This window comes from Amblyraja radiata, chromosome 5, assembly GCF_010909765.2.
Source record: "Amblyraja radiata isolate CabotCenter1 chromosome 5, sAmbRad1.1.pri, whole genome shotgun sequence".
Taxonomy (NCBI): Eukaryota; Metazoa; Chordata; class Chondrichthyes; order Rajiformes; family Rajidae; genus Amblyraja; species Amblyraja radiata.
The window spans coordinates 70,747,318-70,765,714 of NC_045960.1; the positions used below are offsets into that span (position 1 = coordinate 70,747,318).

Sequence of the window (18,397 nt, forward strand, 5' to 3'; positions counted from 1 at the left end):
CTTCTGTACATTGAAAATAGAGGAAAGTTTTCTCAAAATTTCTCAATAAGTGCACTTTTTTAATGATATATACAAAAAACCCATAAAAATATGAAAGAATGTTACAGTGAAGCTAATGTGAGATCTCATAGGCTCACTGGGTCAAAGGGCCTCCTTCCATGGTGTAAGGAAATATAAAATAGGTTAAATTAATTTATGCCACTACATATAAAATACATTGCTGAGCAACAGTCATTCACTGTATAGTTTAGTTTAGTTTACAGCACGGAAACAGGCCCTTCAGCCCACCGAGTCCGCATCGACCAACGATCCCTGCAAATTAACACTATCCGATACACTCTAGGGACAATTTTATATTTATACCAAGCCAATTAATCTACAAACCTGTATGTCTTTGGAGTGTGAGAGGAAACCGAAGATCTTGGAGGAAGCCCATGCAGTCACAGGGAGAACGTACAGACAGAACCTGTAGTCAGGATTGAACCCAGATCTCTGGCGCTGCAAGCGCTGTAAGGCAGTAACTCTACAGCGGTGCTACTATGTCGTATCTCACATTCCAAATGTTTTAGTCTTGAATTATAAATTTCCTTCCTATCTCTCAGAATATCTTATTTTCCAATATAAAAAATATCTAACTACCTTATCTTTCTGTTATAAACTGTTTGCCACATGTGTAAATTATGTCTGGGAAGACCTGTTCATCTCTTAAAGTACCATGAATCTTATCCAAGATGCATAACACAGCCCTAAATTTCTATCATGCCATAAACCATAATATATCTAAAGTCCCACCCAGAAATTGTGTCAATGTTCAATACCGGTGAACAATGAGATATTAGGGCAAATGAGAAGTACTTGGACAAAGCAGCTTAAGGGCTGCTGCATATAAGGAAGGGAGGCAGTTAAGCCAAGAGAGGAGTTGGAATTATAGGAACAAAATGCAACCAGTTGAAAACTTGACTTCCAATGAGAAGACGAATTAAAGAGAATGGTGTCTTTTCCTCCTGTTTTGTTTCAGCTTTCATAATAATCGCAGCTAACAAAACCAATACAAGCATAGATGACCAAAACACAACCACATGTGGCTGAAGTCTTGATACAGGCAAGATAAACTATTAATTAACTAGGCCACTGAAGACTATCAATTTGCAACTAACAAAGAATAGGAAGAGGCAAGGTAATACTGTAAATGACTTGGATAGACCTGGGCAGTTGATTGGTGAGTAGAAAAGACATTGAAGAGGACAATACTTAAATGGAGATGTTGCAAGAAGATGGAAGAGACAATGTGACCACAGCATCAGAGGCAGTTTGTATGGTTGGTGCTTGATATTACAGCCAAATAGGAAATGAACAGATACATGGACAAGCAAATTGTTTAATCAGTAATTAAGTCAGTGGCAGTACATTACGAGAATTGGAAAAAGCTTGGAGTGGCACCTTTATGTGTTACCAGATTGGCTAGATCAGACGTCAGTGCTCTTAGGATCTACTGCCGGTAAAGAGACATCAATGCCAGGAGACCAACATGGGAGATGCTGATGGGGCAGGAGAAAACTATTCAAAAAACCAAAAAAGCGAAAGATAATATGCCCACGAGGAGGAATGTGGAGCTCAACATTTCTCGTGCACAAGGAGTTAATTTCTAACCAATGAATCAAATTAAATTACTGAGATTTCATTAGTAATCCCCACAGACTTGGACATGGTTCTGTTGCTTATGACAAAGAAAACAATCTACACTGCATACTTCAATAATTTAGAAACATAGAAAATAGGTGCAGGATTAGGCCATTCGGCTGAGCAAGCACTGCCATTCAATATGACCATGGCTGATTACCCAGAATCAGTAACTGGTTCCTGCTTTTTCCCCCATATCCCCCCCTTGATTCTGTTAGCCCGAAGAGCTATATTTAACTCTCTCTTGAATACATCCAGTGAATTGGCCTCCACTGCCTTCTCTGGGAGAGAATTCCACAGATTCACAACTCTCTGGCTGAAAATGTTTTTCCTTATCTCAGTCCTAAATGGCCTACCCCTTATTCTTAAACTGTGAGCCCTGGTTCTGGACTCCCCCAACATGGGGAACATCTTTCCTGCATCTAGCCTGTCCAACTCCTTTTAAGAATTGTATATGTTTCTATAAGATCCCCTCTCACCCGTCTAAATTCCAGTGAATATAAGCCCTGTTGATCCATTCTTTCATCATAGTCCCACCATCCCGGGATTTAACTTGGTGAACCTATGCTGCACTCCCTCAATAGCAAGAATGTCGTTCCTCAAATTAGGAGACCAAAATTGCACACAATACTCCAGGTGCAGTCTCACTAGGGCCCTGTACAACTGCAGTAGGACCTCCTTGCTCCTATACTCAAATCCTCTCGCATTGAAGGCCAACATGCCATTAGCTTTCTTCGCTGCCTGCTGTACCTACATGCTTACTTTCAGTGACCGATGTACAAGGACACCCAGGTCTCGTAGCACCCCCGCTTTTCCTAGACTGACACCATTCATATAATCACAAAAAGCTGGAATAGCTCAGCGGGACAGGCAGCATTTCTGGAGAGAAGGAATGGGTGATGTTTCAGGGCGAGACCCTTCTTCTGACTGCAGTCTGAAGAAGGATCTCGACCAGAAACATCACCCATTCCTGCTCTCCAGACATGCTGCCTGTCCCGCTGAGTAACTCCAGCTTTTTGTGTCTATCTTCGGTTTAAACCTGCATCTGTAATTCCTTCTTACACCATTCAGATAATCTGCCTTCTTGTTCTTGCCACAAGTGGATAACCACACGTTTATACTGCACATGCCATGCATCTGCCCACCTACCCAACCTATCCAAGTCACCCTGCAGCCTCATGGCATCCTCCTCACAGCTCACACTGCCACCCAGCTTTGTGTCATTTTCTCTTTTTAAAAAGCAACCACACACACACACACACATGTAGTTGAATTCTAAATTTCTACTTATGCTGATTTTAATTTAACAAATTATATAGTCCAGTAGCAATAAATGTGAAATAATTAATCAAGTGCAAAGTTTCATTGTGATTGAAATGGAACAAAGTTGAAAATTATGAACCAATGAAAAACCTGAGCGAGTTGGAATACTCATCTCACTTTTGGAGGATCCATGAATGTTTTTGTTTCTTTTAGATCTAACAAGATAAAGGGATGGTTCAACAGAGGTGTGAGAAATTATAAGATGAAATTGACAGCTGATTTGTTTTTATATACATAGGCCCTCATTGACTGATAACGGATTTCAGTTATAGCGGACTGAACTACCGATAGCTGTCCACGCCACACCTGGCTCACGCAACCTCACACGATAGAGCCTGCGCCGCCTCCCCAGCATCTTCCAGCACCTGCTGCCCCCGCGCCGTCTCCGGCTTGCAGGCTTGACCTTCTGCAACCACCAACGGCCTACACAGCTTCCTTAGCTGCTGCAAGGCTGTGCCTGCCGCTGCTGACTCTCACCTGCACTCCGGCTGCCCGCAGGCCACCACCATTGACTTCATCAATCCTTGCCTCTCCCCCAGCTGGGGTCATCAACTCTCCTCAATTCCAGGCCCAGTTCCAGACCAAGAGTCTGAAGAAGGGTCATCCCAAAACGTCACCTATCCATGTTCTCCAGAGATGCTGCCCGACCCGCTGAGTTACTCCAGCACTTTGTGTCCTTTTGTGTATTAACCAGCTACTACAGTAGTTTGTTTCTTCTACATGTACAATACCTTCTCATTTAGAGCGGACAATCGGCAATAACTGACAGCATTTCCCCTATCATGGTCTGCTATAACGAGGGTTTACTGTATACGACTCTTGGCTGTTGTTGCTATCTAAGAGGACAATGCATACTTGTTAATGACCCCTTGTCTGCCTGTGAGCGCAAATAGAGGGAGATGATTGAGGATAGTCGAGTTGGGGAAAAGTGTTGGAATTGAGAGATGCAACTGGATATGGAACTGCTGTAAAACTGAGAGCTTCTGTGAAGTTAAAACAACAGTTTAGCCTGTTACTTTAATTGTAGATCCCACTTCAACTACTCTGCCTTTTGCCTCCTGCGTTGTTCCTATATAAATTTAAGAAACACCATTTTATATACCCAACTTTCCTCTGTGTCATAACCAGCCAATTCTGATGCAAGGTCACCCACAGTGCCCTCCATAATGTTTGGGACAAAGACCCGTCATTTATTTATTTGTGTCTGTACTCCACAATTTAAGATTTGTAATAGAAAAAAAAAATCACATGTAGTTAAAGTGCACATTGTCAAATAAAGGCCATTTTTATACATTTTGGTTTCACCATGTATAAATTACAGCAGTGTTTATACGTAGTCCCCCCATTTCAGGGCACCACAATGTTTGGGACACAGCAATGTCATGTAAATGAAAGTAGTCATGTTTAGTATTTTGTTGCATATCCTTTGCATGCAATGACTGCTTGAAGTCTGCGATTCATGGACATCACCAGTTGCTGGGTGTCTTCTCTGATGATGCTCTGCCAGGCCTGTATTACAGCCATCTATAGCTTATGCTTGTTATGGGGGCTAGTACCCTTCAGTTTTCTCTTCAGCATATAAAATACATGCTTAATTGGGTTTAGATCGGATGATTGATGTGACCGCTCAAGAATTGACCATATTTTAGCTTTGAAAAACTCCTTTGTTGCTTTAGCAGTATGTTTGAGATCATTGTCTTGCTGTAGAATGAACCGCTGGCCAATGAGTTTTGAGACATTTGTTTGAACTTCTATACACTTCAGAATTCATTATGCTACTAACATCAGCAATTGTATCATCAATGAAGATAAGTGAGCCAGTACCTTCAGCAGCCATACATGCCCAGGCCATAACCCACCCACCATCGTACAATACAATACAATACAATTTATTTGTTGTAATTTGAACCCAGAGGTTCAAACGAAATTTGGTTTCTGCAGTCATACAAACAAGAAGAACCAAGACACAACACAATTTACACGAACATCCATCACAGTGAATCTCCTCCTCACTGTGATGGAAGGCAAAGTCTTATCTCTCCCCTGCACTCCTCGTTCTCCTCCCGATGTCAGAGTCAAAGCCCCCGGTGGGCGATGGTAAATAAGTCCCGCGGCAATTATAAAGCCGCGCCGGGCGATGCAAGGCCGCGCTCCGGGTCTTGGTGTTGGAGCCCCCGGCGTGCGCTAACAAGTCCTGCGGCCATTTAAAGCCGCGACGGGCGATGTAAGGCCCCGCTCCAGGTCATCCTCAACCCCGCAACTCGGGTGGGAGAAGTCGCCGTTGCGGAAGCCCCGAAAAGCGGTCTCCCAGCAGGGACCCGCGGGCTCCCGAATCTCCTGGGTCGGGCAGCAGCAGCGCGCCACTACCGCTCCGAACTCGGCCAGCTCCGCGATGGTGGGTAAGTCCGCAGCTCCGCGACTGGAGCCCCAGGTCGTTCTGGTTGGAGGCTGCTCCACGGTGCTCGGCCCCAACGACAACGGAGACCCGACAGAGAAAAGGTCGGGTTCTCCGTGCAGGAGAAAGATTTTAAAAAGTTTCCCCACCCCCCTGCCCCACCCAGTTAAAAAAAAAAAAAAAAACTACATACAAACGAGACCAAAAAAAAAAAAAAAACGACAGACGAACTGCAGAGGCCGCTGCGACGTGAGCCGCGCCGCCCACCCAGATTGGTGTTTCACAGATGAGGTCGTATGCTTTGCATCTTGGGTAGTTCCTTCTCTCCTCCATACTTTGCTCTTGCCATCACTCTGATACAAGATAATCTTCATCTCATCTGTCCACAAGAACTTTTTCCAGAACAGTGGTTGTTCTTTTAAGTACTTCTTGGCAAACTGTAACCTGGCCATCCTATTTTTGCAGCTAACCAGTGGTTTGCATCTTGCAGTGTAGCCTCTGTATTTCTGTTCATGAAGTCTTCTGCGGACAGTGGTCATTGATAAATCCATACCTGACTCCTGAAGAGTGTTTCTGATCTGTCGGACAGGTGTTTGAGGATTTTTCATTATTATGGAGAGAATCCTTCTGTCATCGGCTGTGGAGATCTTCCTTGGCCTGCCAGTCCCTTTGCGATTAGTAAGCTCACCAGTACTCTTTCTTCTTAATGATTTTCCAAACAGTTAATTTTGGAAGGCCTAAGGTTTGGCTGATGTATCTAACAGTTTTATTCTTGTTTTTCATTCTCATAATAGCTTCTTTGACTTTCATTGGCACAACTTTGGTCCTCATGTTGATAAACAGCAACAAAGGTTTCCAAATGTGATGGAAAGACTGGAGGACCACTAGGTGCTGAGAGCTCTCTTGCACCTGCATTAAGGAGGCAATTAAACACACCTGAGCAATTACAAACGCCTGTGAAGCCATGCGTCCCAAACATTATGGTGCCCTGAAATGGTGGGACTATGTATAAACACAGCTGTAATTTCTACATGGTGAAACCAAAATGTATAATAATGGCCTTTATTAAAATCTAACAATGTGCACCAATGTGCATGGGATTGTTTTCTATTACAAATCTTAAATTGTGGAGTTCAGAGGCAAATAAATAAATGATGGGTCTTTGTCCCAAACATTATGGAGTTCACTGTATCTTCATTGATGATACAACTGCTGATGGTAGTAGCATAATGAATTCTGAAGTGTATAAACACATCCTATCTGCTCAAGTTCAAAGAAATGCCTCAAAACTCATTGGCCAGCAGTTCATTCTAAAGCAAGACAACAATCCCAAACATACTGCTAAAGCAACAATGGAGTTTTTCAAAGTTAGAAAATAGTAAATTCTTGAGTGGCCATGTCAATCACCCGATCCGAACCCAATTGAGCATGGCTTTTATATGCTGAAGAGAAAACTAAAGGGGACTAGCCCCCAAAACAAGCATAATCTAAAGATAGCTGCAATACCGGCCTGGCAGAGCATCACCAGAGAAGATACCCAGCAACTGGTGATGTCCATGAATCGCAGACTTCAAGCAGTCATTGCATGCAAAGGATAGGCAACAAAATACTAAATATGACTACCTTCATTTACATGACATTGCTGTGTCCCAAACATTATGGTGCCCTGAAATGAGGGGAATATGTATAAACACTGCTGTAATTTGAACATGGTTAAACCAAAATGTATAAAAATGACCTTTATTAAAATCTGACAATGTGCACTTTAATCACATATGATTTACTTTATTACAAATCTCAAATTGTGCAGTACAGGGGCAAATAAATAAATGATGGGTCTTTGTCCCAAACATTATGGAGGACACTCTACCTGTAACATTAAATCAGATTCTATCTCGCTGTACAGATAATTTATCTGCTGTGGATTTGTGGCATTCTTCATGTTTAGATTTTCAGCAACTATTGCTTCAGCATTTCATAGTGCTAACATTACATTTTATTCCTTCTCTACAGTTTCCATTCACCTCCCGCTATTTACAGCTTTCTAGACTGATCTGTTTTGATGAACACGCTTTCATCACTTTCTCTGAAATGGCATTAACACCATGTGTTTCTTGGGTAATCTTGGTCTCTAACCTATTGCAGACATTTTATTTGGATCTCGCCCTTTATTTGGATCTCGTCTGCAGGAACTGTTGGAATTAGTGACTAGAGAAGGATGTTTATGATGGGGACTGCAGAACTTCAATCTTGCCAAAGATAACAATAAATAGACAATAGGTGCAGGAGTAGGCCATTCGGCCCTTCGAGCCAGCACCGCCATTCAATGTTATCATGGCTGATCATCCACAATCAGTACCCTGTTCCTGCCTTCTCCCCATATCCCCCGACTCCTCTATCTTTAAGAGCCCTATCTAGCTCTCTCTTGAAAGTATCCAGAGAACCGGCCTCCACCTGAGGCAGAGAATTCCACAGACTCACAATTCTCTGTGAGAAAAAGTGTTTCCTCGTCTCCGTTCTAAATGGCTTACCCCTTATTCTTAAACTGTGGCCCCTGGTTCTGGACTCCCCCAACATGTTTCCTGCCTCTAGCGTGTCCAAACCCTTAATAATCTTATATGTTTCAATAAGATTTCCTCTCATCCTTCTAAACTCCAGAATATACAAGCCCAGCCGCTCCATTCTCTCAGCATATGACAGTCCCGCCATCCTGGGAATTAACCTAGTAAACCTACGCTGCACTCCCTCAATAGCAAGAATGTCCTTCCTCAAATTAGGGGACCAAAACTGCACACAATACTCCAGGTGTGGTCTCACTAGGCCCCTATACAACTGCAGAAGGACCTCTTTGCTCCTATAATCAACTCCTCTTGTTATAAAGGCCAACATGCCATTCGCTTTCTTCACTACCTGCTGTACCTGCATGATTACTTTCATTGACTGATGAACAAGGACCCCCAGATCCCGTTGTACTTCCCCTTTTCCCAACTTGACACCTTTTAGATAGTAATCTGCCTTCCTGTTTTTGCTACCAAAGTGGATAGCCTCACATTTATCCACATTAAACTGCATTTGCCATGCATCTGCCCACTCACCCAACCTGTCCAAGTCACACTGCATTCTCATAGCATCCTCCTCGCTGTACACACTACCACCCAGCTTTATGTCATCTGCAAATTTGATAATGTTACTTTGCATCCCTTCATCTAAATCATTGATGTATATTGTAAATAGCTGCCGTCCCAGGACCGAGCCTTGCGGTACCCCCACTTAACAACATTTGAGATTGAGTGTTAGACATGCAGTCTAATAGCAAAATGAAAAGCAATCCAGGAGGGGTGATAGAAATGTTGTGCTGAGTACCTGTGCATTTGAAAGCTGATCAGCCAGAACATGCACGAAAATAAAACGTCCAGTGACTTCAATGGAGACGATGCAAGTGAGTGGAGAGAAAGCTTGACTGAATTTGCATGGAATCACTGCATGCAAAACCACTCTGCGTAATAACAGAATAAAGAGGATGCGGTAGGAAAATGAAACTGTCAATCACACTGATTACTATGAGGAGGTCAGAAGATGAGCAGGGCCAAAGCACTACAGTAACTTCAAGCTCTTGCATCATTTGAATATTTCTTATCAAATTCAAATATCTTATCAATCATAGTCGAAAGCACTGATTTTGGTCTTGCTAATAAGACCACAGATATCAAGAATAACGTTAAATTACTGCTCACAATTTAATTCTGGATAATAGTATACCGAAGGCTGGAGATTAGATCATTTAAATTTAAGTAAAGTGAAATACTTAACTTTATTAAGTCAATATTATTTGTGGGCTGTTTACTTACAAATGGTCCTTTTCTAAAACGAGTATCCAGTTTATCCCCAGGTGAAGATCTCAAGACGTACTCCACCATGCTTACTCCTAAGCCGCCACTTTCAGAACGGGGAGATAGAACAGAGCCAACTTCACTGTTTACATGAAATCCTTGACCAGGCCTTCTTTGAACCATGATTGGCTGAGACACAGTATGGTCTGGATAAAATAAATGTAAACGTAAAATACATTTTTGTTTGCTAGGAACAGAATTTTACAATTTCTGCAAGAAGCTAACATAAGCTGGAAAAAAAAAATCATACATTGTGATCCTATGAAGGAAAATAACAGACCAATAAAGTTTGTCAGAAAATCTACTTAAATGCACTAAATTATTTTATTCTCCTTGACAGTGACAAAAATGCTGAACAGAGGGTCAGAATATATAGTGAATGGAAATAAAATTCAAGACAACTAATGAGTAGAAAACGATGATTAAGAAATACTTTCTGTTCCTATATCTCCTCCCTCATCCTAACACCCCAGCAGTCCTTTTGGGTGAGACAGAGGTTCACATGCATCTCCTTTAACCGTATCAACTGTAGATGATGTTCCAATGTGGCTCCCTTTACATTGGCAGGACCAAGCTTCGGCATAAACTCTCCAACAGTTTCACTGAACAGTTGCACTCGGTCCACCAAGGACCGTTGGATCTCCCAGTTGCTAACCATGTTAACTCTTCCCGTTACCATACTGACCTTTCTGTCCTGGGCCTCCTCCATTGTGAGAGGGAGGCCACACGCAACCTGGAAGAACAGCACCTCATATTCTGCTTTGGTAATGAACAACCCAATGATATGAACACTGAATTCTCCAATATCAAATAATATCATAAGCTTTTCCCCACCCCTCTACGTACACATTTCTCTCACTGTATCCCACAACCCCGTCACCCAGAACCTTGTCTCTCCTTTGTACTCTCATCACCCAATCCCAAGTTGAGTTGTAAGCTACCCAAGTGGAATATAAAGTGCTGGTCCTTCAGCTTATTGGATATCCCATTTGCTAACCATTTTAACACCCCTTCACATACTGACCTTTCTGTCCTGGGTCTCTTACATTGCCAGAGTGAAGCCATGCACAAACTGATGCAACAGAATCTCATATTTCGCTGAGGTAGCTTACAATCCAATGACCATTTATGAACATTGAATTCTCCAAATTAGATAGCTAACTAACCCCCGCCCCCTCCCCATCATGCCGCACCTGGACTCGCATCAATTTCTCCCTCCCGACGAAATTCCTTCCCGACTTCACAAATCTTCTATTCTTATCTCACACCTTTTTTTCCTCATCTCTGGCCATTGTCCAACCATCTGCCTGTCAAAACACTCTTCACCTATAATCTACCTTTCACTTGCCAAGTTTTGTCCTGCCCCATCTCTCTTCCAGCTTTCTTCCTTCCCCACCACAATCATTCTGGAGAAGAGTCCCGACTCAAAACACCACTTGTCCATGTTCTCCAGAGATGTTGCCTGACCCACTGAGTTACTCCAGCATTGTCTTTTTATGTAAACTAGCATCTGCAGTTCTAGGTTTCTACACTTTGCGCTATTCAGTGTAATGTTGGAAATGGATGAATCTAAGAATCTGAAATACAAAATCTGCTGGAAATTGGGCTTTGAGTAAAAAAGAATCAGCATTTTCTATGCAACGATTAATTGTCACAGCATTTTTTTCTGCCAAAGAAAGATGTGAGAAAATAACAAGATTGTCAAATTCAGGCCGAGTTGTTTTTGGGATCAAAGAAAAATCCCTCATGGTAGTAATCAAAAGGTGTTAACAGACACAAAAGGTGCAAGAGTTAAGAGTAAACAGCATTAACAGAGTAAACAGTATGTATTATGGAAAGAACAATCCTGAGTCTCTAATTTGTTATTTTACATTCCATGATTATGTTATGGAGAAACAAAGATTCATTGAAATGCAGACTAAATGCTGGAGTAACTCAGCAGATCAGGCAGCATTTCTGGAGAACATGGAGAGGCAATGTTTTGGGTCAGGGCCCTTCTGCAGTCTGCTTGCAGTAGGGGGACGGGGACGGGGACAGGGGGGGAAGAAAGTCCCCAGACTATCCATATTCTCCAGAGATGCTGCCTGGCCCTTTGAGTCACTCCAATACTTTGTGTCTTTGTGTAAATCAGCATTGGCAGTTTGTTGTGTCTTCATTGAAAAGCAAAGTCTTTAAAAGGTTTATTACTTGAATTCATTGGTATTTCAAACAAACACATAAGAAGATTCTTAAGTATATGTGGGAGGCATTAAAGTAAACAATACCAAACACAAAAAAAAGGTAAAGGAAAGATAGAGAAGAATTATTGCAGGAAGTTTAAGAATAGCACAATTAGATTGTACCAATAGCACAATTATGCTGATTATGCAAGGTTATTAGTTCATTATAATAGAACTGTGGTTGAATTCATTTTCTGAAATGTCATCACAAGGAATTGGAGAATATTCCTTGAAACAAAAATGTTTAATGCCATTAAGCAAATGCTACTTAACACAACATTATATTCCATCCACCATTGTAGTTTCAAGGACATTTCAACATAACATTTCATAACATTTTCATATAGTCACATACAATCCTGAACACAATTAACTCTATCAGTTCTACAATGGGGTGGGAGACTGCAACCTGGCAATCAACCTGGTATGCAGTCAAATAAGATCAAATAGAACAAGTTGTCCTACAACTTTAGGCTGTGCACGCCATACGCAAGAAGAATAAGTTCTACAATGCAGATGAGATGTTGCAAACTTGCATCCATTATTCATCGCAGTAAGCTCTTGATTTCAACCAAGCTTCTGCAGAATACCAAGTTGAAACGAGATGAGACACTTTACCCGAGAAGATGTTGATGACATTATCATGAGAAATTATTGGCGATTTAAATAAAGGTGTCTGAAGAAGATAAAAAAAGAGTCTGAAGAAGGGTCCTGACCAAAAACAAATATGAATAGGCTGGGGACTTCTCCTCCAGCTTTCTCTCCCCCCTCCCCCTCTCTGTCCCCCCCTCCTGCAAACAGTCTGAAGAAAGGCCCTGACCTAAAACATCACCTCTCCATGTTCCCCAGAGATGCTGCCTGGCCTGCTGAGTTACCCCAGCACTTTGTCTCTTTTTGTAAACATACATCTGGAGTTCCTCGTTTCTAAATAAAGGCAATGATGTACTGCACAAGCAAGTATGAGACGTTGCATTTTGGGAGGTTTTCTTGTTTGACCTCACCCTGACAGTGGAGAAGGCCAAGCACAAACATGTCAATGTCAGTGTGGGAAATGGATAGGGAGTTAAAACAGCTTGCAACCAGGATGTCCATTGTGGACAGAGCAAATGGGCTCTGCAAAAGTTTCTCTCCTCAAAAGAAACCCCAAGAGATTATAGCTAATTATTTTTGTCAAGATTTCTAAGCAATCTACGCTTGCAAATGCTAATTTGGCATGTCTGTCAAAAACATTGTCCTGTGTTTGCCACTTCAATAGCAATGTGAAATATCAAGGTAAAATATTCAAATCTAAGTTTACAGCACATTCCATATAAAGTTGCACACCTGTTTTTCTCCATGTAAGGTGCAATTTCGTTTTAGGTGAGCATATTTATGTTCACCTGAAATTGTATTCACAAAATCACAGCAATTAAACAATAATTTTGTTTTCTATGCTCAATTTCAACGACATTTTACTAAAAGTGGAAACCATATTTTACACAAAACAGGAAAAATATTGTCAGTGAGACTTACGAGATGCTCCCCATGCAGTGTCCCTCCACTCATCTCCTAGGAAAATCCCCTTTTGGCCATCTTTTGCTGAATCATCTGATTCCCAGAATTTCTTAGCAGGTAAAAGCTAAAAATAAGCAAACAGTAAATATGTGACAACTATTTTAAATAGTTAAATTTAGAGAAACATCTATATTTTAATGTAGAAGCAAACTGGTAATCTCATGGAAAGAGAAAAGCACAACATTTTCATTTATTTTCTATTTCAATAATAATAACTGGGGACTTTTGCAAACGTCAGCAAACCATATTTACACAAAGCGAACTGGTTTTGACACAGGATATCAGCTACTTTTAGAGATACATATGCTGTTCACTTCATTTATTTTCAAACTGATGAGTTTGAATTCGACCATCAATTGCACATTGAACAGTTGCAAACTGCAACGGTTTAAATCAAAATGCCATTCCATATTTGCTTCAAGCTTCTACAACAGGCTAACAAGAGACAGGAACATACAAAATACAAGCAGAAGAAAGTTATCTAGTCTTCCCTGCCTGCTTTGTCAATCAAAAAACCACATGAGCCAAACCACGAACTGATCCACAAGGTTGTAGGTTCAAGTCCCACATCAAGAAGCTAGTGCACGTAAGGCTGACATTAATGAAATGTTACCATGGTAATGCTGACTTTCTGATGAGTCATTAAACCCAAGATCATTTCATATGTGAATATATGTATGCACCTGAAAGCATTTTAATGTTATTGGCATTATGAGGACTATGCTGTGCAAAAATACTCTGGTCCAAAATCTGAAGCCACGCCTGGCTGCATGAAGTCAGGTGGACAATGGCATGAGCTCTTTTAAGCAAAATCATTTGTCCAAGTTGAGCACCTGCATTATTTCTCAGACTATCTGGAAAGCCATTTAAAAGGGGCCAATAAATACAGCCACCATTATTATTTGTTCTCCAGAAGGACAGCAAACATTTAAGGCAATGGCCATCTTGTCAACAAAAATGAAAATGGGCAATACATGAATACAGTCTTATGGTAAATGTCAATTGTAAATACTCTAATGATAAAAGTCCTTTTGGGTGACAAGAAAATGGCAACCACCACTGATAAGAAGGCAGCATGAAATCCCTTTTCCTTCATTTATTCAGCCGACATCCAGGCAGCATTAAGCACTTCAAGCATCGGCATCTCTTTTTCCCCCTTTCTAATGGTATAAAGCAAAGATACTAGAGGAGCGTTACTAGGATACTAGTATCTTTGGTATAAAGGATGATATGCAATTAAAAAAAATGCGATGGAGTGTAACTCTCAAGAATAGGATTTCCAGAACCTTGGACACACTACACAAAGTCAAAAAGTATCCATGACAAAATTGGAAAAATTACAATTTGTTAAGGAGCTGGGGGAAGAAATAAAAGTAGCCAACTATTTATCTGACAAATCAAACAAATATTTTAATACTTCAAGAAAAAAAAGCAAATCTGATGGGAAGAATACCTAAATCATTGTTATCTTTACGTTGTTCATGTCATTGCGAGTTGGATGGTTTCATACATCCGAGCCGCATACTTAAGTGGCATGTTGTTTCCACTTTGGGATTACAGAACATTTTTGTGACTTGAAAGTGCATCCACCAGTGCAAGAGCAGCATTAAAACAGCCATTTCTTAAAACAAAGCCCACAACACACAAATCACTCAAGTTTTAAAATTCAACTTGCAAGAATTAGCGATTGCACAGCATTCGAATGAGCTCCTACATATCAACAAATGAAATGCAAAAATGTAACCTTACCTTATTTGACTAGGGCCTTTAAAATCTTTGGTCTCTATCATGCCAAGTACTTCCCCTATGAATTGCCCCATAACTTCTGTATTGAGCAACAACTAATCTGCCATCTCAGCTTTAACAATTCTTAATGAATACATTGCCTTCAGGTCCTTGTTGAAACTTTTCATTTTCTTGAAATTCCACCACCAATATTTAGGAACATAATCTTGGAATGAAGGCTCTTGTCATTTCACTAAATATGTGCTCACAATAGATCTGTAGTGTCAAAAATGTACGTGAAATTCTGTTTCTCTAAAAACATTTCTTCATTCCCTATCACTATTTTCTTCTGTATTGCCTCCTACAAAAAGCAAAAACTTAAAGGAGCTGTCCCACTTGGGCGACCTAATCTGCGAGTTTAGCAGAGTGTCTTCGAGCTTCAAACTCGCAGCATGGTCGACACATGGTCCTAGGAGGACCTATGAGGTCACTGGAACCCTCCTTCATGCTCGAGGGAGGTTACCGAATACTCGTGGCCTCAGCTAGGTCATTGGAGTTTTCAGGACCAAGGAAGACCTACCAGTAGGTAAAATGCCCGCAAAAACTTTATTATACTTCTTAAAAGTCATTAGGTCGCCCAAGTGGGACAGCCCCTTAAGTTTTGTTTAGAAGTTGCAAACTCCAAATCGTTCTGCTCACTAGACATCTCATTTTCTATTTTGCTCAACCACTCTCTCAATTTTTCCTTTACTATTCTTCACCAGCATAACCTACATTCTCCCATCTCATTTATTTCTCACATCTCACTCAAGGATAGAAATATGAACGTCTCGCCAATAACTATCACCACCGCCTAAAACGTAATAGTACAAGAGCATGGTTTGGCTCAATATCATTTGACAAAATCATCTCTTACTTCAGATTTATACTGAAAAGCAAACAATCTCTGCATCATATCATATATCATATAATGTGTGTGTGTTTGTTCCTGTGTGTTTGTTTATTTGTGTATAATCACATCTTCTCGAAAAAACGACGCGCTAACGGTAACATTTCTCACCTCTCACAACCCAATGTCAAACTTCCCCCTTATCTCACTTTGCCCTATTCCTGAAACTTTCTTGATGCTAGTCCTACCTTCGGTGGGCGGCGCGACTTTCGTCAGCAGCGGCCTCTGCAGTCCGTCTGCGTTTTTATTATTTTATGTCTATGTTTTTATGTAGTTTTTGTTATTTTTTGTTGGGGTATGTGTGTGGGAGGGTGGGGGTGGTGTGGGGGGGTGGGGGTAACTTTTAAATCTCTCCCTGCACGGGAGACCCGACCTTTTCTTTGTCGGGTCTCCGTTGTCGTTGGGGCTGCAACGAGGAGCGGCCTCCAACAGGAAGACCGGGGGCTGTGGTGCCGACTACTCACCTCACCGTCGCGGAGCTGGCCGAATCCAGAGCGGGTGGAGCGGTGGTGGACGCTGCTGCGACGCGACCCCCGGAGATTCGGTGGCTACAGCTGCGGGTCTGGCGGACGGCGGCACTGGGAGCCCGCGGGTCCCTGGAGGGAGTCCGCTTTTCAGGGCTCCCGCAACGGCGACTTCTCCCGCCCGAGTTGCGGGGTTGAAGAGCTCCTGGAGCGGGGCCTACATCACCGCCCCGCGCGGCTTGGAATGGCCGCGGGACTGCGAGCGCACGCCGGGGGCTCTAACATCAAGAACCCGGTGTGCGACCTTGCATCACCCGGCGTGGCTTTAATGGCCGCGGGACAATCGCCATCGCCCGCCGGGGGCTTTGACTTTGACTCTGACATCGGGGGGGAGAGTGCAGTGGAGAGATAAGTTTTTTTGGCCTTCCATCACAGCAATGTGATGGATGTTTATGTAAATTATGTTGTGTCTTGGGTCTATTTGTTTGTAATGTATGGCTGCAGAAACGACATTTCGTTTGGACCTCAAGGGGTCCAAATGACAATAAATTGAATTGTATTGTATTGTATTGTATTGTATTGTATTGTATTCACACAATCTAACAGAGCCATACTTCCTATTTCTTCAGTTCCAATTCCCTTAAATTTCTGAAAATCTGGCTTCACTTCCTATTTACTAGATGGGCTGCACCTCCTCTTCTGCAGGTACTGCCACTCTTTCAAAGATAACTTTCATCTGTAAATCTATTTAATTCATCTTTTAATGGAAACTATTACTTTCATTTCAACATTTCTTTGCCATCTTCGAAAGCATTACCACTTCTCAATTTTTGCCATCATTCCACCAGCTGCCTATTTATATGCATATTCAAATTCAATCACTCAGTATCATATAAGCCGTATTTTAAGTAATGGTATGCTGAGCATACATAAAATGTTCCAGAGCAATCTTACTCCTTAAATTGTTCCAGAGCAAAATATATTCTTTCTTCAATATACGGGGTTTCACCCCCGCAGATGGAACAAGGATAGTGTTCCCTGGTCCTCAACTCTCATCCCACCAGCCTCCATATTCACCATATCCTTTTCTGGCATTTTAGCCACCTTTAATGTGATTCTGCCACCAGTCGCATCTTTTCACAGTCCATAGAGATCACTTCCTCTGCAACTCCTTGGTTTGCTCATCCTTTCCCACCCATCCAGCCCCCAAGGCACTTTCCCCTGCAATCACAGGAGATGTAACACCTGCCTGTACATCTCGCTCCAGGGACCACAGCAGCCCTTCCAGGTGACACTCACATATCGTCTACTGCATTTGGTGCTGCTGATACAGCCTCCTTTACATCGGTGAGACCAAGCGTACTTAGGTGACTGTTTTGCTAACCATTTGCACTCTGTCCGCTAACCATTTCCATCGCGACCTTTCGGTCCTTGGCCTCCCACATTATCGGATTGAGGCCAAATGCAAACTAGATGAACACCTTTTCAAATTCCGCTTGGGAGATTACAATTCAACGGCATTAATATCAAAGGTAGACACAAAATGCTGGAGTAACTCATCGGGACAGGTAGAATCTCTGGAGAGAAGGAATGGGTGACGTTTCGGGTCGAACCCCTTCATCAGACTGATGTCAGGGGAGTGGGCGGGACAGAGATAGAATGTAGTCGGAGACAGTAAGACTGGTCGGAGAACTGGGAAGGGGGAGGGGATGGAGAAAATAAGGGCTATTTGAAGTTAGAGAAGTTCATGTTCATACCGCTGGGGTGTAAGCTACCCAAGCAAAATATGAGGTCCTGTTCTTCCAATTTCCACTGGGCCTCACTCTGACAAAGGAGGCCCAGGACAGAAAGATCAGATTGGGAATGGGAGGCGGAGTTAAAGTGCTGAGCAACTGGGAGATCAGGTTAGTTAAGGCGGACTGAGCAGAGGTGTTCAGTGAAATGATCGCCGACCCTGCGCTTGGTCTCGCCGAAGTACAGGAGTTGACACCTGACAGCGGATACAGTAGATGAGATTGGAGGAGTTGCAAGTGAACCTCTGCCTCACCTGGAAAGACTGCCAGGATCCTTGGATGGAGTCGAGGGGGGAGGTAAAGGGGCAGGTGTTGCATCTCCTGCGGTTGCAGGGGAAAGTACCGGGGAGGGGGTGGTTTGGGCGGGAAGGGACGAGTTGACCAGGGAACAGTCTCTGTGGAAAG

General features: G+C 42.3%; 1 protein-coding gene across 10 annotated transcripts in view; it reads right to left on the reverse strand.

Moving 5' to 3' along the window:
• Positions 1 to 18,397, reverse strand: part of pum2 (pumilio RNA binding family member 2) — a 96,546-nt gene that overhangs the window by 55,337 nt on the left and 22,812 nt on the right. For all 10 annotated transcript variants that reach the window (XM_033021524.1, XM_033021520.1, XM_033021523.1 and 7 more), the window contains exons 4-5: positions 13,020 to 13,125; positions 9,247 to 9,434 (exon numbers count right to left, since the gene is read on the reverse strand). In XM_033021524.1, coding sequence (XP_032877415.1) covers positions 9,247 to 9,434; positions 13,020 to 13,125 — 294 coding nt within the window. The remainder of the gene's footprint in view (positions 1 to 9,246; positions 9,435 to 13,019; positions 13,126 to 18,397) is intronic.